General features: G+C 44.0%; 1 protein-coding gene across 1 annotated transcript in view; it reads right to left on the reverse strand.

Annotated features, from left to right (window-relative positions):
- The window catches only part of TOGARAM1 (TOG array regulator of axonemal microtubules 1), a 49852-nt gene that overhangs the window by 1520 nt on the left and 25821 nt on the right, over window positions 1-22511 (reverse strand). Inside the window, exons 9-22 of the mRNA XM_035900439.1 lie at window positions 17658-17819; window positions 14859-14957; window positions 14248-14417; window positions 12943-13105; window positions 12478-12612; window positions 11595-11748; window positions 10885-10990; window positions 10244-10479; window positions 6579-6737; window positions 4923-5049; window positions 4515-4633; window positions 2838-3027; window positions 1595-1814; window positions 742-828 (exon numbers count right to left, since the gene is read on the reverse strand). Coding sequence (XP_035756332.1) covers window positions 742-828; window positions 1595-1814; window positions 2838-3027; window positions 4515-4633; window positions 4923-5049; window positions 6579-6737; window positions 10244-10479; window positions 10885-10990; window positions 11595-11748; window positions 12478-12612; window positions 12943-13105; window positions 14248-14417; window positions 14859-14957; window positions 17658-17819 — 2127 coding nt within the window. The remainder of the gene's footprint in view (window positions 1-741; window positions 829-1594; window positions 1815-2837; window positions 3028-4514; window positions 4634-4922; window positions 5050-6578; window positions 6738-10243; window positions 10480-10884; window positions 10991-11594; window positions 11749-12477; window positions 12613-12942; window positions 13106-14247; window positions 14418-14858; window positions 14958-17657; window positions 17820-22511) is intronic.

A 22511-nucleotide genomic window follows, 5' to 3' on the forward strand; every position in this document is an offset into this window, starting at 1 on the left:
TTAAAGGGCTTTGCCAACCCAAACCATTCTGGGATTCTAAGTCTGCTGTCTTTGTGGTGACAGCAGCTCAGCTTGCCAGCTTGTCTCCTTTACGACCAAACGCCAGTAGGTATTAGCAAGAGCCTTGAAACGAGAACAAGACCAACTGCAAAAAGTAAAAACGTACAGAAGTAAAATTCAGGAGTTAGCAGGAGCCAGCCTTAGCGAACAGCGTATTTTCTGTGCTGGGAAACCTCAGGAAAGCAGCCACTCATCCCTTTCATCTCATCCAAGAGCATGTGGGAGGCAGCACCGAGAGAGGGACCGTGACCCGAAGCAGGCAAGGCTCTGCTCCACAGTCATCCCGCGCCCCTGGCCCTCCACGGGAACCGGCGATGCCGCCCGGGCGGCAGCAGGCCTGTGGGGACCCGGGGCTCCATACGGTACATCCCGCTCAGATACTGACGGAATGCAACGTGCTACAAACCAAAGCTCATTCTGTCTGATTCCATATTAAAATTATTATAAGCTTAAGGTATTTGTACATCTTCCATCTGACTATATAATAATAACCTTTTGTTTTGTCAGCAATAGCTTCAATTTGCATCAGAAGGGGGTGAAATTCAACAAGTGCTGCATCGTTAATGCCCACAATCTACTGTGACAGAAGGGAAGACAGATAGCCACCACCCTCCTGCAATGAATTTGCCTAATTAGGGTGGCACACGAACATCAAACACCCGAAGCAAATCATCACTTTACCAGCAAGCTTTTCTGTCATGTCCTGTTTTGCTTTTCCGTTCAGAAACTGGGCTTTTGTGCAGAATGGCTGGAGGAGCAAGTAGTTGTCTAAATGCAAAGAACAAAACACATTAAAATTCTTCAACAGAAAATTAAACAGTCTGGAAATAAACACAATGCGGAAAAATGGAAATAAGAACCTTACTTATCTTCAAAAAACTGTGGTGTATTTAAGGGCACGAAAGTGTAAAAAGATACCCTGAACGAGCCCTAACTCCGGCAATCTCGCAGAACGCAGTGTATTCACTTATTGAAAATACAGAGTCTGCTCCAAAGCTAAAATGGAGGAAGGAAAATAGCTGTGGCGCACACAAATCAGCAAGAATCTACTTCTTTGACCTGTTGAAGAGATTCAGCAGCGTGACAAACCTCCGGATAATGAAACACAGCATCACACGGAACGGCTGAAGTGGGAAGGGACCTCTGGAGCCCCTCTGGTGCCAGCCCCTGCTCCAGCAGGGCCACCCAGAGCCGGCTGCCCGGGACCGTGTCTGGATGGCTTTTGGGTAGCTCCAAGAATGGAGACTCCACAGCCCCCCTGGGCGACCTGTGCCAGCGCTCGGCCGCCCTCACAGCAAAAACTACCTGCTACGGAAAAATAGCAGAGCCACCTAGGCACTAGCCACAGTTCTTTACTGGGCTGGGAAAATACCAAGATGACTTGTATGGTTTAAAAAGTGTGAGAATAAAACCAAAGATTTGTTAGACAATGTAATGATTGGATGGAAACCATTGGGAAGAGTAACTCTTTAAATTTAGAATTTAATGAACACAATTAAAACTCTTTAAAATTAAGAGAGAGGAAGTGACTTACCTACGTGCTGACAGAGCGCCTGAATAACATTTGTGGCAGCTGCATAAATCCCTGGGTTTTTGGAGTTGAGGTTGTTGTCTACCATGGCAGGAATTAACATGTTGATCACGGGGGATAAATTGTCTTTCAGCAACGGAATCATCTTGTGCATTGTCTCCAAAGCAACCTGATTTACTTTACTGTTTGAGTCATGTAAGCGAGCCTTGAAAGCATCGAAGATCTGAAAAAGCACCCAAAGAGCATTCATCGGAATTAACAACTGCGGTGTGAGGTGGGTATTATGTTTCTTGCTTTATTGTTACACTTTAATTGTCCATCCTAGCAAAAGGTGGCTCTGATATGCAAACACCTGAGACACTTTTTTTAGCAAGTAAAGCAACATTTGATATTTTTATACCGTGTATTCTTCAGCTGTATCTCCCCTCCTCTGAATTTGAACCATTCCTATACAATGTAATGGAGGTGAACCAGCCACCTGTAACTTTCAGTATGACTAATATTTTCCGCAAGCAAGTATTTTTGGCAAAAAGAGTGTTTTAAGGATTTCAAAACCATTCACAGTTAAGGTATTGCCAAGTTCCACAGAAGTATTTCATAGTCCCACAGCAAAGACACTGCACTGTTAGAAGACAATCTGGGGTTTCCTTTCATTGTATCTATCTTTAGTTTACAACTGTTTGACCTCACCACAGTGTTTTTCTCCTAAAGAACCTCCTTTCCTATTAGAAAGGACGCTTACCTTAAGCTTTATCATAACAAAGACCTTTCCTCACCTCCTCCTAGAGTTTCAGAGACAGTTTTTCAGATCTTGATTAATCCTTGCTGCTCTGTTTGTAACCCGTTCCAATATTTTGATATTTACTCAGCAGTGGCATAAAAAACCTGCACGTAGTATTCCAGAAATAGTTCAGAGAGCGCTTTCTTAAGTGAAAAATTTCAGCTGCTCCCTCCTATTTACTTCCTTTGCAGCTTACAGATCTCCCCCTTGAGCATACACACCCCATGCTAGCTGCCACGAAGATTAACGCCATCCCAGCCAAAAGCAGCACTCGCCTATTCCTCAATGTTTTCCTGTTAATCAGACATTCTTATTGACAGAAGGAGCCAAGATTTTTATCAGAAAACTTTGTGACACAACTTTAAAGACCCGTGAAATGAAAAGTTCTACAGTTACCTTCACGATGTTCGCAACCACAACTACAACTTTAAAGACCCGTGAAATGAAAAGTTCTCCTACAGTTACCTTCACGATGTTCGCAACCACAACGCCTTGATTGTTCTCTGTATCTGCTAACAGCTGCTTAATGCCATTTATTCGATCACGGAAGTCTTTTGCATTCAGTAAACCTATAATGTCTTTAACATATTCTTCGCTTTCTAGTGAATTACGAGGAGCTGTTTTTCTTGTGACTTCACGGGCTTCTGTAGTCTCTCTGTTGGAAAAGAAAAAGTTACTCAGGGAACCCCTAAGCAAGCTGAAACAGGAGCCTTCAATCCAGGCATTCTCTTTCCATGGAAGTGCAAGTGTCAGAAGGAAACAGAAAATCTTCTATGAAGGACTTTCACTTTAAAAATGGTGATTAAAAAAAAAAAATATCACCTAATGGTAAGTGTTGTTCCTAAAGCCTCAATATACATTCCACTCTAAGTGGAGATACACCCGTCGCACAAGAGGTGAGCCTCAGCTAGGCAGGAGCCCTGTGCCCTTTCAAGTTTCTGTGCAAGCGCAGCTGGGTTTGTGACCAGTAGCAGCTGTGAACTTCTCTCACATCAACGGGTCAAAAAAAACCCAAAAAGATTACTGTAGTTTAATTCTTTATTCTTGAATTTCTTTAAAACCGCTCTAGATGGCACCTGAGCAACACGCCCTGCCAAGGTGGAGATTCAACGACTCTTCAGAGAATATTCTGAAACCAATTTTCTGTAGCATCTAATCTTATTAGACAGACATGGAAAGAACTGTAAGATCTGTGGGCCCACTTCTCTGTCCAGGTAGGTAACCTGCATTTACAGACCAGTCCAGATAGAGTCCTAGCTCATTCCTGATGTGTGAACGGAAGCCTTTGCTGGAGAATGGAATAAGCCCCTTCCTTGCATTTTCAAATCCAAACCTATCAGCTCTGCAAGAACAAAAGGTGGCATCAAGATCTCCTGCCCAGCTAGTGTATCACAGGCCACTAAAAGTACCCGAATCACAGGGAAGAGAGCCCTTGGCGTAACGCAGTGAGTTGCACCTCTTCTGCGGAAGCGGACACGCAGTTTCACATGCCAAAGCAAAATTCACCACCGAATGTGGCAGCATTTTGAATAGTAGGGAGGGTGTTAAAGAAACCTGTTCCTGAATAGCCACACTTCAACCCAGAGGCAGTCACAGCCCCTGTGAACTCTGCAGTCCTGGATGCAGTTTTTTGGCTTGGTTTAAATTTGGGGGAGTTTCCTTTTCAGTTCAACAGAAGACCTATTAGAAGACAAACTAGAAAACTAAAAATGGAGAGTATCATCTAAAACCTTCAGCATCCCCAGTTAGGATCTAGCTGAATACTTAAGCATCCAGGGAAGCACACAAATGGATAATTTGTGCTGTGGCTACCAGCAGGCACACTCCTTCTATGGCGTCTGAACGGCGGTATCCTGAACGGATGGCGACACGGGTCTGCTGTGAATTCCAAGCATTTTGTGTACTGTGTATTTGCATAGGCAGTCAACAGACAAAGTTAACTTCAAAATGCACAAAGCCATTTTAACGTTACCAATTACCCTGTTTAAAAGAGTTTATCTGGGACGTGCCAGGTTTTTCCTTTTCCTTCGGGTACGTTTAATTTTCACAACCCCATTGTGAATGTTTCTGTGCTCTTCCTGAGGTGAGGCTGTTCTGCTAGAGGCCAAGTTACTAACAGGGCGCAACACTGAAGAGCATTACCTGTCAGTGATGTTGAGAGTGTCTCTGGAAGTAGATGATGACCTTGAATGTCCAACATTCCCAGCATGGGAACGTCTTCCTTTTGCTGAGGGTGTATCCAACGGCATCTCCCCCAAACCCTGCACGAAGGTGCAACCATTAATTAACACGGCTGGCAGAGTTCTGCGCTGCCGGGGACCCTGCAAAAGCAAGGCTGACAGCCAGGCAAAGGATGGTAGCAAAGTACGTGTCACCCAGTGCATCCGCAGGGGCAGCTAACAGCAGCGCCTCGCCATGCTGCGGTCACTTGATTACTTGTCTTGCTCTGACTGCACTCCCCCCTGCTCCCTGTGGGTTCATTCCTACACCTAATGGCCACTACTACAAGTTTACCTTTCTCAGACGTTAAACAAGAGCTTTTCCACATACCTTTTCCCGCAGACTGCTAACAGTTTCCTTAATGTAAGGCAAATCCTTGGTCGGCACATACTTTTCAAGCGCTTTATCAAAATCAGGGTGAGCCATCATACTGCAGAGCATCCTTCGACCACAGTACCTGCAGGGCAACAGGCCGCGACACACGCATCCATAAACACGGATTTGCTTTGCAACTCTACTGATAATCATAGGCGTGTCATTCCAAAATACAGAAGTGCAGGAAGAGTGCTATCTGTATGTGTAACCAGGCACCCTTTTCATCCTCATAGAATCATAGAATCATAGGATCATAGAATGTTTAGGGTTGGAAGGGACCACTAGTGGTCATCTAGCCCAACCCCCCTGCAGTGAGCAGGGACACCGCTAACTAGATCAGGTTGCTCAGAGCCCCGTCCAACCTGGCCTGGAATGTTCCCAGGGATGGGGCCCCCACTACCTCTCTGGGCAACCTGTTCCAGTGTTTTACCACCCTCATTGTAAAAAATTTCTTCCTTACCTCTAGCCTGAACCTACCCTGTTCTAGTTTAAAACCATTTCCCCTTGTCCTCACACAGCTGGCCCTACTAAAAAGACGTTCCCCATCTTTCCTATAGGCCCCCTTTAGGTACTGGAAGGCCGCAATCAGGTCTCCCCGCAGCCTTCTTTTCTCCAGACTGAACAAGCCCAACCCTCTCAGCCTGTCCTCATAGGAGAGGTGCTCCAGCCCTCGGATCATTTTTGTAGCCCTCCTCTGGACCCGTTCCAACAGTTCCATGTCCTTCTTGTGCTGAGGGCTCCAGAGCTGGACGCAGTACTCCAGGTGAGGTCTCACCAGAGCTGAGTAGAGGGGCAGAATCACCTCCCTCGACCTGCTGGCCACGCTTCTCCCGATGCAGCCCAGAGTACGGTTGGCCTTCTGGGCTGCCAGCGCACATTGCAGGCTCATGTCTAGCTTTTCATCCATCAGTCCCCCCAAGCCCCTCTCGGCAGGGCTGCTCTCGATCCTTTCTTCCCCCAGCCTGTATTGATACTGGGGGTTACCCCAACCCAGGTGCAGGACCTTGCACTTGGCCTTGTTGAACCTCATGAGGTTCATTGATTCATCAGATCAGACCCCTGAGGGACACCACTCATCACCGGTCTCCATCCGGACATTGAGCCATTGACCACTACCCTCTGGATGCGACCATCCAGCCAGTTCCTTATCCACCGAACAGTCCATCCATCAAATCCATAGCTCTCCAAAGAAACTATGCTCGAGAATCACTATTTAATCAGCAACTGAGCAAATTAATGAGAATAGTTTTCCATTTCAGCCGTCTTTAAATCGGACGGTCCGGGCTTGTCAGCCAGGCAGCATGGATCCCAGTGCCCACGTTCCCTCCGTGGCCTGCATCTCGTCTGTGCCTGTGTCCTGTGAGCCCCTCTTCTTCCTGCAGCCAGGGTGGGCACAGCTGCAGCAGGCATTCAGCTAACTCCTGCCATGTACGCTCTCTCAACAGCCTCGGCAGGGCGAGGTTAACGCCTGGGCTCGATGATCTTAAGGGTCTTTTCCAACCTAAATGATTCTCTGATTCTCCCTCCGTCACTGCCGAGCAACACACGCTGGGCTATGCAGAGGTTTCAGCCACCTGGAACATGCTTGTCTTAACACTTAACCTTACTGACCTTGTTTGTTGTGAACTGTCCTGGGCAAACCTGGCTATTGCAGGGAAAAGCCGGTCAGCGACAGCTTTGGTTCCAGACAGAATCCGCTCCGCTCCCATGCGTTCTACGATGTCCGACAGATGCTGGGCTGTGCATCTTCTCACCGCTGAATGCAGGTGGCTAAAGAAAACACAGCTGCTTAGTAAAAACTCATGGCAGGAGCTAAATAGCAGTATTTATGTGCTCTGCCAAATACGGTATACAAGTTTTTTCATCTTTGGCATAATCTACAACTAGTATACTGCTGATACGCAGACACTTACTCTGGCTGTACAGAAAAGGCATTGCAGAGCAAAGACAAATAACTTTCTTTAAAAGGATAATGCATTGGATTAAATTTCATTTCATTCACTTAAAAACCCAAACTACAAGAACGCAGAATGAAAAACGAAAAATTAGATCCTTGTTGTTTAAAGTCAGTTTCACTGCGGGTTTTGGATTAATCAAACTAGTAATTTTCTTCTTTTTAGGATTTAGTTTCTGGTTTTCCTTAAAATAATTGTAAAATATTTTAGAAAGCACACTACTACACGTTCCTTCCATCAACTTTATGAAAAACTAGTCCCTATGCCCAGAAACAGATTTTGTGTAGTTTATATCAATTTAAAATTAAATAAAGCAGTATTCTATTGACTTAACTCATGGAAGTCTATTTTCTACAAAACGGGGGCTGTTGAACACCTACGCTGATGAAAATGAGCGAAAAGCTGGAATCAATTTTCAAACGTGTGCAGCAAACTAACCTTTTGCATAGGACTAACCTTTTGCTTAGGGCCAGGGTTTAGTGGTGGGATGGCAGGGTTAGGGGAACGGTTGGGCTTCATGAGCTTAAAGGGCTTTTCCAACCTAAAGGATTCCGTGATTCTATAAATTCTGCTCTCCCCGCTTGATCCCACATGTTTTCAGGGTCCGTAATTCTGCAAGTTCAAATTTTTATGACTTTATTTTTATCTTTGGATTAAAAATCCAACTTTGAGGACAGTTTCACTGCACAGTAAACGAGACATTTGTATGGCTCCGAGATCGCAGAGAAAAACAGGTTTAGAGGAGAGAGCCAAGGAAAAGAATCAACTTGGCAAACCACGAGTGGCTCCCCAGCTTTGCAGTTTGACCCGAACGTCCGGCATTCTTCCCGAACGACCGTGTTCCCGTTTCACCAAGATTTACGCCGTCTCAGGTTCCGTAGGTTATCATGGCCTCAGGTAAAGCTACCACTAGGCTACGCCGCACAAAGCAGCTTTGGCTTGCACAACAAGAGCTAGCCAGGTCAGAATACAGCCCAGGCTGCAACAGCCCTCCGGTAGCACGGCAGCTCCCACGCTGCACGCCCTGCCGACGCAGCCATCCTCCCAGCTGCTGCGGGGCTCCCCAGTTTAAGACCAGCTTGGCTCACGCTCAGCAGCCATTACAGCAGCCTGGGAGAAGGGAAAGGGTGACTCCAGACTAACTCCTGCTGCGGGCACCGATGGGAAACGGGAGCTGTGAGGCTTAAAGGCCTCGCTCCGTGGAAGGAAATAAGCCACCGCTCCCCATGCATGCCCGCTGCTCATGCAAAATAGTTGGAAATCTTTTTGTATGCGCATAAGACCTTAGAATGAAACACAATTCATACAGGTAAGAAAGGTGATTTCAAAATTTCTGAAATCCAGCCGCTTTCAGACCTAGTCCTGGAATCACACTCTTGGATCAAGCACCTATTCACAGAGGTGAGTCTACAGCAGTACCTTTAGAGCAGCAGCTCACAAAAGCAAAAGTGGTTTTAATTGTTCTTGTCGGTGAAATCAAAACCAGCTTTGTAGCTGATGAAGAATCAGTATCTATATCTACCCAGGGTTGCAAGCGTTAATACTTATGATCACAGCAGGCTTGAAATGTGCTGAGCAGAAAACAGGCAAACTTTAGGTGGTCTTCCTGAATTGTAGGCAAAACCTAAGGAACTGTTAACTTGAACACATGCGTTGTGGTGAATATAAGCAACTCCATGTGTAAGCCAAATTTAGAAAAGTTATCCTTTGTGTAATTACACAGTTGTGTCAAACACAACCTTTCCACTTCGTACTGCAGACACGTGTCATTTTTCTCCCAAAGTTCCACTTGGAAAGGTAATTCCATATTCATTGTTACAGCCTCGAGAGAGGATAGCTCCCTATGTGCTGCCATGCATTAAAACATACTGCCCTCCATCATCTAGACACTGCTTTGACTGAAGTCGTCTTAGCTGTGAAGAAATTAATCCCTGCTTCAGATGCTGAATTCAGACCCACAGCTCAGGTAATTTTCATGCCTTAAGATATCCGAATATATATCCGAGTTCACAAATTGAAGGCGTCAAATCTTTATAGGTCTAGAAAACTCTTAAGGATAGGCCAGCCTGTTTGCATCTGCCACTGGAATTGGGAGATCGGATGCAGCCAGTTATGATCATGAGTATCGCTTGGCCAAGGACTTCTGAAGAAAAGACGGGAGTGCATAGGCAGAGCACTTTACACGGCTTCTGAATTAAAGCAGGGCGCAGTCACTGTCTGCTGCTCTTAAACGCACAAAAACAACAACACGCAGGCGTGATTCATAAATAATTTAAACCCCAGGGCTGATATTTGCCTTTCAGTTTCAAGTTCGGGTAATTGCAGTACGGTTCACATTGGCTTTCAGCAGACAGAATCAATATGCTCCGCAACAACCAGCTTCCCAGAAAACAAAATAGGGAGCAAAACACTTCGAATCGAGACTAACTCATATGATTTGTAGGTGTGCAGAAAGCCTGAGGACTGATTTATCATGTAGCATCTGAAATATTTAATAAAAGGGATAGGCTACAAGAAAGCTGGCCTATTAAATGTCATCTAAGTGATGACAGGTAGATAAGAAATTAAGTACAAGTAGGTGTGTATCTCGCACACGGGAATGCCTAATGGCTTGGTTAAGTTTTGCTGTTAGAGCGGATGAGGACATCGAAGAAAAAGAACAGCATGCTTAACAGGGAAAGTGAAAGAAAGGAATGTAACTTCTGCTGCAGGCTGAGGTGAGCCAGAGGTCAGAATCAAACCATGCAACCAGAAAGGGAGGCGTGTTTGAGGTGCTCAAGAAAATAACGGCCACCGCCAGTGTAAAGGCAATTAAAATGCAGACAAAAAAGACTATTGACCAGCTAAGGCTAGAGAGGAACAGGAAATCAAGGGAGATAGTTGCAGCTAGAGAACTGTAAGTTATAAATCATCTTTCTAAATAAAAAGTAGTGCTGAGAACTGCAAAAGACAGGCATTTGATTGCAGAGCAAGTGAAAAATGAGAACGCTGTGTGAGCTTTACCAGGCAAAGCAAAACAGCAGTTTCCTAAGAACACCATACTAACAGCGAATAAAATTACTGCAGTGTTGCAAAACGACCAGAAAATACAGCAAGCTCCAAAATCCACAGCCAACTTTTTATATAACGTACAGAAAGAAACAGGGGAGCTACTTTTTACGCCAACAAACGTTGCCCTGATTAGAAGTGCTGCAGAGCTGACTTACTGTATTTTCAAGTATCTGCCTATTGTATGTTGATTTTTTTTTTTTGAAAAGACTGTATTTAATAAATTTAATCTATTCACAAGTTATTTCTTTATAAAGTCTTTATAAGAATTACCTTTGCCCTCCATTTATAAGAGAACAAAGTGCACGTGCTGGAGTCACATTATTAACCATAGCCTTCAGTGCTTTGTCTACCTCTTCCCTTATAAATGTGTTGGATTCACCAGCTTTGTGCAAAAGGACTTTTACTGTATTATCTAGTTCTTGATCCATGCTCTTTTTCAGGTGGGTGAACAAATCCCCTAAACAGACCACAGCAGCTCGAGAAACACCTGAGCGTAAATTCTTGACCTGCACACAGGAAAAACCCAAACAAACAATGAATAATGTTTATAAAATATACTTTAAAATAAGTAAAGCTTTATGTTTCCCTTTGTAAGTTTTAAGTAACATTAAAAGCAACTGAGAAATACATTTCTAGCTTGATTGACAATGTGTGAGAACTAAAACACAAGCACATCAAAAGCGTTACAAAGTTACAATCTAAATTTGTTCAGCCTCTTAGCAAATCAGTTCAAGTGTTGGTATCTGGAGCATGAGCTGCTTTGCTGAACGACAAACCCATCCTTTTGAGACTGTCCAGCTGCAGAAAACTAACCCCAGATGAACGTGCCATTTCACTTCAGGCTAACTGAGAGCTATACAATGCATATGCACACGTAAGGTCAGTGAAATATTCTGATAGTAAAATTTAACCTCTTGAGCCACAGCCAAACTTGTTTCATGTAGCTTTGCGGTCAGAACAGTCGCATGGTAGGCAGACAAACATCTAACAAAGTTCAGACCTTCAATTTTCTTCTCCCTATGTAAAAAAAAAACAACAAACCAAAAACATTTCCAGATTTTAATATAAATTTTAAAACACATAATTCTAAGAAACCAGATTGCAAATAAATTAAGACTGTAAAATAAAGCAATAGCATATAATAGAGGAAACTCTTTCAAAGCCAGTCTTTCTTGTAATGTGCTAGTAGGACTTTAGCACACCAGTCTCTCAATTCTTTCCCAGGGGTCTCTCCCCAGCTTGCACTAGTGGCAATTCAGGGATTCCTCTCCTTCCCCGCGTTGAAAAGGCAGCAGCTCTGTAACCCCATTTCGCCAGGCAGGGCACAGTGAAGCCTTATGTTCCACAGAACGTGACAAAGAGGCATTGGTGGGGGCCCTCTCCAGAACCGTGCTTAAGCTTAGACATCTCTAAAGGTCTCTGAAAGCTTAGCTATTAAGCCCCAATTTACAGCAGTTACAGTTTAATCTAGAGTTGGACTGAAAAAAACCTGGCTTTCTTTTTTCTCATATATCGCTTGCAATCCTTCTCACTATTCTTGATGTTACACCCATTCTGCTGCTTTTCTTAAATAAATTATCAGAATAACCACCCTCCACATTAGGTTCAGGTTGACACCTACCAGTCATCATCGGCTAAAAGTGTCAAGGCGTCTGTCAGTGCCGTTTCGGGCTTTGAAAAGGGCTGCAGTTCTGACGGGTCCATTATTTCTGGGCTATGAGTGACTGACGGGGTCCGGTCTTTATAGCGTCCTCGTGCCCCAAGAGAAATTTCATCTACAAAGTCATGAGGCATAACAAATAATTAGCATCATCGGAAGAAAACAAGTCATTCAAAGGAAGGCAATACTAAGAGTCTGGGGTATATATAGACAGCTGCTACTAAGGGACCAGCTTTTCGAGACCGCTTTCCCAGCTACATCCTCGACCGTTCAGCATTTCACTCACATGAATTATATTTATTTACAAAGAACTACCCCTTTAAAAAGTTGCGAACACAAACGTAGTGGGTTTTTTAATGTCGAAACGGATGCACAATGTGCTGAAGAGCAGTGCGGTAAGGCACAATGTGGTAAAGCCTAAAGAGCCACTTCAGAAATTCAGAAGACCTCTGCCCATCATCAGTATGAGCTTCTATTCTGGGAAGATTTCTACTGCGTATTTTAAAGGCATCTCAGTGACAGAAATGCACCCAGAAATGTTTGTCTCTGAGACAGAAGGGGGTCAATTTGCCATTAATACGTTACACCAATTATGTTGCTGAGCAAATAAAAACCCTACCACGTTTCAAACATCTTCCTAACAAATTATAGATGAAAAATGTTTCAAGGGAGCAATGAGGAATTCCAATCCCCTTCACCACCACCTCCCAAGTAGTGACCTTCCAAAGCACCTCAGGACTGTCCGTGGTACGTATGAATCGTATTAAACCTGACTGCATTTTGGAATTGTCCCACTCCACATATCAGATATTTTAACGGCCTTTAGTTTACTGTAACAGCTTACCAGAATCCAGCAAGGCTGAACATTTTGTCTTCTTCAAACTGGATGTTCTTTTTAATGAAGGATTCAAGGCAACGTTTTCTAATGACACAGATACATTTCTTGGCGATGCTAATACATCCCCACAGAGATTTAACTCTAGAAAACAGAAGGAAATGTCTGAACTACAACAGCAACAAATCAGAAAAAAGGATAAAACTAGTATTTTCAGTCCTAATTTGTCTTTTGAAATTTTTCTTAACTACAGTCTTCCAAATATTTCCCATAAGCACTTTACCCTCCACCACTGGCATTATTAGGCTGATTACAAATGACTAAAGAGTAAGCTGCAGTGTAAAATTAATTCTAGTCATACCTCATGTCACACTAAACAGTCATGATTTTTGGTAATTATCACAGAAGTTTAGTTTCCATTTCAGCAGCATTTAACAGCATATATATTCATTTAAGACAAACCCTAATCCTCACTTTCTGTGGTCATTTTCTCTGGTTCATTCAGTTTAAGTCTTTCCCAAGGATCTTCTTCCTTCTCTTCGAGGTCTTTGACTTCCTGATGCTCTTCACGACCGTGTTCATCTTTTCTTTTCTGCCTCAACTTATCCTGGGCCGATTTTGACATGGCAACTTTTATCTGCAAAAAATTAATGTGCCCATAAGGATATGCACTATAACATAATGCACTAGTTAGCCAATAACTTACTGCCCAGTTCTTGATATTGTCTAAGGTAAGCGTGGAAAATTACCATTTCCCTCATCATTCTACAGAGCAAAAGGAATTATTCACATAAATATTAAATCCAATCCTGAAAAGAGCTGCATGTGTGGTTTCTCCATGATGTCCCACTGGCAAGAAGCAGCAACATTCCAGGTTTAAACGTTTAAGGGAAATAATCACTTACTCTAAGGTATCTGAATAGCCAGAGAACTGAGGTCTTCAGGAAAAGGTCGTCTATTCCTTGGCAGCGCTGTGTAGTTTCCTGGAATTTTAACTAACAAATACACAGGCTGGGCTAACTCACAGGGTCTTTTTTTTAAACAGTGGTCTTTAACAGTGTGATCAAACCCTACCCTCTTATGAGTTTAAGATGCTTACGGTTCCTCTTGAAAACTTAGTACGTTTAATACATTCCTCCATTTACCCCTTGGCATTTGATCCCTCCAAGTATTCCTAGCTTCAGTGGAAATCAGAAAATTAAGACACCGTTCATCATTAACAAAGTTTTAGTCATCTTAAACTGTTATTATAAATGCTTTCAGAAAGACTTGTGATTTTCATTTCAAATTTTTTTAAAAATTTGTATCACTACTTCATTCAGACAAACCTTGCTCCATGTTGTAACAGATGTAAGCAGCATTTAACGAAGTATTTAACTCCTCATGAAACCATATTACGGGACAGATATTTGGACAGTGTATTTTAAAAATCTTATGGATGGAGCTAGATTAATACATCCATCCAGAAAACAAGACATGGTCAAGCCCAGCCACATTTCTATGAGCTGTGGGAGTCGGAGAAGAGGACATTTTGCAGCTCCGCTCTCTCCTGCAGCCCTTCTCCCAGACACTTGTGAGTTAGGCGACACAGCAAATTGCCGTTATAAAACACCCAGGTGGAACCAAAAAGAAAAAGCAGGGAGAAGCAGCTTGATGGCTATAGGCTATTTTAATCAAACTCTTGTTTACCATAACCTAGAGACTGCAGAACTGTATCAAGCTGTATTCACACCTATAAAAACAGGAAGCGAGACAATAAAAAAGTTCTGAAATTCTTACCTTGTTTTCATTTTCAACATGGAAATGAGCAGCACTGCTCTGCTGGACACTTCTCCCACAGATCCCCGGTGATGGCTCAGTCTCCTCCTTGACAGCCTGGTCATCTCCATTCGCTACACGCATTACGGACTGGCTGTTCGGTCGTGCAGAAGGAGGACTTCCAAAAACACCTGAAAGGCATATCATGGTGTGCCCTCATGAAAACAACCCTTGCATTCAGCAGAACCTAGCAAAAGCTAAAGAAAACCAGAAGTAATTCAGGAAGATAGAAACATTGCTACTGTACCATTAGTGCCAACTCCCACCCAAAGGTACTCTTACCTTACTCTACCAAGTAGGGTGGATGTACAGACATGTGTGCACACTGGGCTACAACCAAGCCCTAACCTTCATAATTTGCTGCCATCCTTTGTTGTTGGAAGGGAATAGCATATCCAGTAACTGCAAAACTTTCAAGCATAATTCTTTTTATTCCCATTTAAACTGGAGATTGCTCACCGTCTAAAATGTTGCACGGAATCTGTTGTTTCTTTTCCCACTCTGTAAAGGTACCTTTTCCCTCATTTTAATAACATGGTGAGATATAGGAGATAATTTTGGGTTTGTAATACCTTTACCAACAATTACAACTGCATCTTCAGACAGGACACTGGGTGAAACAAAATCTAGGTTGTTCATCTGTGGAAAACTAGACGTTGACTCTGCAAGACCTTAAAAAAAAAAAAACCCACAACGTCAATCATGTAGTTTACACTTTGGTACATGTTTTATTCTTCTAAAATCATCATACGCTGACATTTGAATTTATCACTTCTATGAAGCAATCTATTTTCAAATTCCTGAAGTTAACAGGATTTACTAAATATTGATATCCTGAAAATCACAGAAAGCATACAGCAAACAAAATTTCTGCCAAAAGAACATAAAGAAAACCAACGTTCGTAAGAGAATTTTTCAATCAACTGATTCCACTGAAAAAACCCAGGAGTTTCTAACTCACTTAGTGGAAGTAGAGCACTGTTTCTTACATAATTTGGCCCAATTGAATCAAAACACAATTTGCTAAGATATTTTTGCCCCAAGCAGCACTTAATGCTGTTTCCCTTATAAATCAGCAGTCGCTCAAGTTCTGCACCGAAGTGGATGACGTGTGTTATGTTCTTCTCCAGTGGCTACGCTAGTTGCAAATAAAAATGAGAGTTTGGGTCAAAAGAAGGGCACCGTTTGCGTTTGCTATTTAACCTGAATAATCTAAAATTTCTAAACAGAAAAGATGGTTTTGGAAAGCCTGATGACCTGCTAGGAAATGCATAAATGAAGTCAGTGGACTGCTGACCCACCTCAGTCGGGAAACGCTCTGGTAAGCTGGCAGCCCTCTGCCTACAGCTACGGCTGCTGTAAAGCCCCTGGCGGCTGCGAGAAGGACCAGGTCCCCAGAGCCATCCGCAGCCCTCTGCCCGGCAAGCTGCGGCATCGCGACGGTTCGGGGCTCTCGACAGCTCTGCGACGCCTTCTGCCCTCACCTCAATCTTTAGTTTGCCAAAAATAATTACAGGCAAGAGTATGACAGATGCCTCTTTACTTTACAAATTACCTGATTCCATAGTTACAATTTTGGAGCTCTCCTTTTTCTGCTTTACACAAAAAAAGATCAAGTGAAAAGGTTTCTCTTGGAAGTGTTGCTTTGTCCTCCCACAAACCTCATCACTGGCTTCTGAACGTTCCAAGTTTTAACATTCAAGAGCTGTCAAAGCTGGTCTTTTGGGATTTTCTTGAACATGATCTTGAGACTTCATGAGCAATCCCCTCCTAGACTGTAACTGAACGTGCATCAAATACTGGACCTTCTTTGGAACCTACACCCAGATCAGGACCTTCTGTCCTAAACTGAACTTCTAGGCCGAAAAACTTACAAACTTCCATTTCACAGGCATCACGGGATAAGCAGGTATTAAGAAAAAAAAAAAAGGATTTACCAATCTGATTACTTTTACTGATTACTTTACTTCCATTGCTCAGCTTTAAACATTTCACAAAAAATAGCACTCCACCATTTCTATAAAACCTTGAGAACAGACAAAGCCGTCCATGTTTAACCTTGAAACAAGACATGGAGGAAACAAAAAATCTTATTGCGACCAAGATCTTCATTATTCAGTGTCTATTAACATGTGGAATACTGCCACTTAACTTTGTATTTGTCACTAAAAAGTGGTTACTTGAGATCTATTTTAGCCGCTATGAGGGCGATCTGAGCAAGAGACGGTGAAACCATGTGCTCCTTAAACTGACTTCCACAGTTTGCTTCTGATGTTAAGAAAAAACATTGTTGCTGCTCTATTCTAACAAGCATAGAGTTGGAAAAGACATCTGTCGTTCACGCAGCCATGCTGATGTAGGGGTCAATAGCTCCTAGGATGCATTAAAATGACATCTTGTTGCCAAGAAGGCCAATGGCATCCTGGGGTGCATTCAGAGGAACGTGGCCAGCAGGGCAAGGGAGGTTCTCCTCCCCCTCTGCTCTGCCCTGCTGAGACCCCACCTGGAGCACTGGGTCCAGTTCTGGGCTCCCCAGGTCAAGAAAGATGAGGAAATCCTAGAGAGAGTCCAGAGGAGGGCAACAAGGATGATGGGGGGACTGGAGCATCTCCCCTGCGAGGAAAGGCTGAGGGTGCTGGGCTTGTTCAGCCTGGAGAAGAGAAGGCTGAGAGGGGATCTCATCAACACCTACAAATATCTCAAGGGTGGGGTTCACGAGGACAGAGGCAGACTCTTCCCAGTGGTGCCCAGCACCAGGACAAGGGGCCATGGGCACAACCTGAAGCAGAAGAGGTTCCAGTTGAACGTCAGGGAGAAGTGAGGGTGCCCAAGCCCTGGCCCAGGCTGCCCAGGTGGGCTGTGGAGTCTCCTTCTCCGGAGATCTTCAACCCCCGCCTGGACGCTGTCCTGTGCCCCCTGCTCTGGGTGAGCCTGCTTGAGCAGGGGGGTTGGGCTGGGTGAGCTCCAGAGGGCCCTGCCAACCCCTGCAATTCTGTGTGATTCTGTGATACAGTTAAAACTGAAATGTAAAGTATAGTGGTTTAAGTTCCTTAATGTTACCAATGAAGAACAGAGTAATTTAAAACCAAACTTTTAAAGCTGTTCATTTACGCAGACTGATCTATAATAATTGGTCCTTTTTTCACGCCACGTATTATGGCTTGACTTATCATTTTAATTCAATTGGCCGTCTAATTTCAGTTAATGTCAGGAAAAAAACAACTTGGTAGCTAAGTATAAAGACTAGAAAAGAGGAAACCAGGCTAAGCACCCTGACACGTATTTCCCATACAACCTGTTTCACGGAAGGCTATACGCAGCCTCAGGTCTTGCCATAAATGAGAGCTCAGCAATGTAGCACACTCACAAACCTTTTGAATGCTTCACATTTCTTTGGCGTTCCATATTTTGATTTGTAAAAACAGTATGTGACACTTCTCCTTGCTTCTCGTCCTCATCGTCTCCACATTCGTCGCCACAGTTCAAACGTTGGCCAACTACGCTAACGTTAGAAGTCCCCTGATCATCAAATGCTAGCCATGCAAAAGGAAAAAATCAAATATGAAATAGAGTTAGAAATGGTTTTTCCTGTGTACAACAGGATTCTCAAAGAGTTACATTTGCAGAGCCCCTCAGCCTGGTTTTACACCTACAGTATGGGCATTTTTGCCTACAGAAATTTGGACATTTCAAGGTGCTCAGGCTCCATTCATTTTTCACACCCAAAGGCTTTCATCTACAGATAAGCATGGGTTGAAAATCTAACTCAAAGCTTGAAAGATTATTTTTCAGTTTAAAGTCTTTCAAATAGGAACAACTGAATACTAATAATTCAGCAGTAAAAGCCAAGTTAAGTCATAAGTCAACCAAGTGAAAATAGTAAAATACTAGTTAAAAAAACATAAGAAATCTTTTCATTTACGTACCCTAGAAGGCACAAAACACACTTTTATGTTACAATTACAGACAACAGAAACTGAGCATCTTTAGGCCTGACAGACGTTCTCAATATATGTTAGTTTTGGTTAAAAAAAAAAAAAACAAAACCAAAAAACCACACAACACCAATTACTTCAAGATTCCTTTAAAGGATCATTTCTGCTTTTCCAAATACCCCCAAAATTAAAATACCTAAAAAGACTGAAGTATTTCTATATACGTGCTTTTACTACATGTTCCACAAATCTCATGGAACTAAACCCCACATTTAATGGAAGGGATTGACAGGCAGGACCCAGGTCACAGGCTGGTGTAACACCAGCAATCCCAGCAACCAGAGCGGCCCAGGCGCCCTCCTCCGTGTGCTGCGAGGGGTACCAGGCAGTGGTGCCACAGACGTGACGGTACTGATGCATCTCCTACCACCCAAACACTGCCCATCCGTCTTGAAGTTCTGCACTGGTGGTCATCACTGTCAAGCCAACCACATCCACGCGAGATCTTCAGCCCTACTGACATCCTTAAAAAGGTTTCCTTGGGTTCTCTTCTTCAGCTGAGAACTTGGATCAGAGCAGGTTGGTTTGTTCTGCTAGGGGATGGAAACCAAAGGCAATGTTTTGACGTGAGATTCTTGAGATGCTGAGGCTCTTCCAGCAAGGAACACTACGGACAGTCCTCTGATCTGGGCTGGCGTGAGCTGCTCTGGGAAACTACAACATGGCCAGGTGCCCTGAAGGTCCAAGAACTCCTTGACCATGAATTTCTGCACATTCCCGATGAAGTCCAGTTGTTATAGCATTTGATGTATCAACATTTTCTTATGATGGCTTTTTCTTTGTTGGCTTTTTCTGCTTAGCTGTTGTATAGCAGTGTTAGGTTAATGGTTGGACTTGATGATCTTAAAGGTCTTTTCCAACCTAAATGATTCTATGACTCTATGATTAAGACCCCAGGCATCAGGACTGATCCATTAATTGCTGTATTTGGTACAACAGCACCCTCTGGCCTCTGAAACTACCCGGACCCCAGGGAAAGGTGAGCTACAGGCCTGACAGCAGGCAGACAGGTTTTCCAGGTGTCAACTATTGGAAGCTGCACAAACTTACATGTTCCAGAAAGAATTTGGGAAGGAGGAAGTGTCTGAGTGCTGCCATTCTACTATAACAAAGCTAAGAGAAGCTGATAAAATTCATCTTGGAGAAACAGCTGAAGCAATCTGAGTTCAATTAGCAAGTTAATGATAGGTAAGGGACAAAAAAATTTCCAGAACAGAAAAAAGCAGAAGTGTTAAACTCTTCAAAAGAAAGAAAAAAGCTGAAGAAGGAGACAGAGAACAACTGACCCATACACAGGGCAATTCCGTTCCCAGGACTGCTTCAGGACAAGCAACGTCTTTGGAAGCACCCACCAGAAAACGGTATGATCAGAGAAATCTGGTCTCCTCCTACGGCAGAGCGACGGACCTTGTGGGCAGGGAAGAAGTGAGAGATGCCATATATCATCCCAGGCACATGTACACAGAGAGTTACCAAAAGCTTCCTTCTCCAAAGGGAGGGATGTATCAGGCAGTCTGTTCAGGACCCAGTACTACCGTACTATCCAGTATTTTGCCCAAACAGCTGGATCGTGAGGCAGCATGCTGATTTCAAACACAGGTCAGCAAATGGGAGTGTATACGCATGCCTGAGGACAGGATGTGAATTCAAGGAGCTCGGGGTAAAGTAGAAGAATGATCCAAGAAGAACAAGACTCAGGTAGGACAGGACTGATTTTGCATGTTTTACACCGATGGAACCATAACTGTCCTTTCAACTCTAAGTGCACGAGGGGTATTGTACGGGTACTGCATTGCAAGGAAGAGGCAGATCTGTTGAAAACAGCCTGCGTCCAGCTCTGGAGCCCTCAGCACAAGGAGGACATGGACCTGTTGGAGCGGGGCCAGGGGAGGGCTACTAAAATGACCCGAGGGCTGGAGCTCCTCTGCTCTGAGGCCAGGCTGGGAGAGTTGGGGGTGTTCAGCCTGGAGAAGAGAAGGCTGCAGGCAGAGCTGAGTGCGGCCGGTCAGGGCTTCAAGGGGGCCCAGAGGAAAGGGGGGGACAAGCTTTTTAGTAGGGCCAGCTGGGACAGGACAAGGGGGGATGGCTTTAAACTGAAGCAGGGCAGGGTTAGACTGGATCTAAGGAAGAAATTCTTTCCAGGGAGGGTGGTGAAACCCTGGCAGGGGTTGCCCCGAGAGGGGGTGGAGGCCCCATCCCTGGGAACATTCCAGGCCAGGTTGGCCGGGGCTGTGAGCAACCTGATGTGGTTCAAGGTGTCCCTGCTCCTGCAGGGGGGTTGGGCTGGGTGACCTCTGGGGGTCCCTTCCCACCCAAACCATTCTGTGATTCTATGATTCTATAGATGACAGCAGTTAAGAAGTCCATAACGTTTGACATATGAAGGAAAGCTAGAAAAAATAGCAGTTAGTCTAAAGGAGGTAAAACAGAAGGGGGAAAGAAAAATACAAAAAAAAGTGGCTGCTTGGAAGAAGAAAATACTCCATCCTTCGAAATAAAATAAAAATGTAACGAGGTAAGTTACAGCAAGGGGGATTTCCATTCAGTGTTAGAAAAAAACTTTCATCTGATGAGACCAGTTAAATATCAAACCGATTTTTGCAAGTTCTCCAAGTTGCAGGGTAAAAATCCTGAGCTTTTTCAGATTTGACATGTGTGATGGGCCAAGCCCACTCAGTCGTGGGAGCAAAGGACTTTCCTTTACCAGTTAGCTGCACATGTATTGCATTGACCTTAGCAGCAGCAGGCTGCCAGCTCTTCACAGGAGGTCCAGTGCTGTCCATTCCGGTTGATTAATTGGCTCAGTAAGCAAAGTAAATGCACTGCTCATTATTTCACACTGAAGGTCAGCTTCTCACAGAAGGTCTTTTCATATAGCGCATGCAAAATCATTAACCACAACATGTATTACTATGTACATGCAGTATTTGCTTTCTGACTTATGCTGTTACTTGAGAAACCTATTTGCTTATTTATTCTGAGAAAAGTGGCCTTAGCTGAAATGAGGAGCAACAGCTTCCATTTCTGATAAAAGACCTTGAGTCTCAGTAGCAGCCACTGGTTTTTTAATGCGATGGCTTTGCAAATTCAGGGCTGTAATCTTAACTGAACTAAGTTTTGTAAACTTTTTTGGAAAAAATACATAGCTGCAAAAGCCGGCTGAATATGAGCCAGCAGGGTGCCCAGGTGGCCAAGAAGGCCAATGGCATCCTGGCCTGTATCAGGAATAGTGTGACCAGCAGGACAAGGGAAGTCATCGTGCCCCTGTACTCGGTGCTGGTGAGGCTGCACCTCGAATGCTGTGTTCAGTTTTGGGCCCCTCACTACAAGAAGGATGTTGCATTGCTGGAGCATGTCCAGAGGAGAGCAACCAAGCTGGGGAGGGGTCTGGAGCACAAGTCATACGAGGAACGGCTGAGGGAACTGGGGTTGTTTAGTCTGGAGAAGAGGAGGCTGAGGGGAGACCTGATCGCCCTCTACAGCTACCTGAAAGGAGGCTGTAGTGAGGAGGGGGTCGGCCTCTTCTCCCTGGTAACAGATGATAGGACGAGGGGGAATGGTTTGAAGCTGCGCCAGGGCAGGTTTAGGTTAGATATTAGGAAAAACTTCTTCACTGAAAGGGTTGTCAGGCTCTGGAATGGGCTGCCCAGGGAGGTGGTAGAGTCCCCATCCTTGGAGGTATTTAAAAGAAGGATAGATGAGGTGCTTAGGGATATGGTTTAGTGGTGGGATGACAGGGTTAGGTTAACGGTTGGACCCCAAAGGTCTTTTCCAACCAAAGCGATTCTATGATTCTATGATTCTATGAAAAGGATGCAACAGAGCAGTCGTTGGGAAGAGAGGTCAGAAAAGACCCTTGTGGACGTGGCTCCCTCAGTTGCTTTCCTCCATCCAGCTGAATCAAAAGTGATTAAACATAAAGAATCATAAACAATCGGTTTCTGCCCGTTACAGAAATCTGCAGTTGCCTGTACTTCACTGTAAGCGTAAACCAGAACAGCATCACTTAACTTTGATTTTCCTACCAGGAAATTAACTGCTTGCAACATTATGACCCTGCCTACTCTTATCCAGCCGGTGTCCAATGGATGTTCACACAACACTGCACTGAATTTTCAAATGCACACGCTCATTTGCATTGGGACATTTCACCCTGACATAGAAAGGCAGAAACCCTTGAGTTCCTTCTCACCAGCGGTACCACAGTACAACCGCAATATGACCGAAGAG

Source organism: Egretta garzetta, unplaced genomic scaffold (genome assembly GCF_000687185.1).
Source record: "Egretta garzetta isolate BGI_Z169 unplaced genomic scaffold, ASM68718v1 scaffold28, whole genome shotgun sequence".
Taxonomy (NCBI): domain Eukaryota; kingdom Metazoa; phylum Chordata; class Aves; order Pelecaniformes; family Ardeidae; genus Egretta; species Egretta garzetta.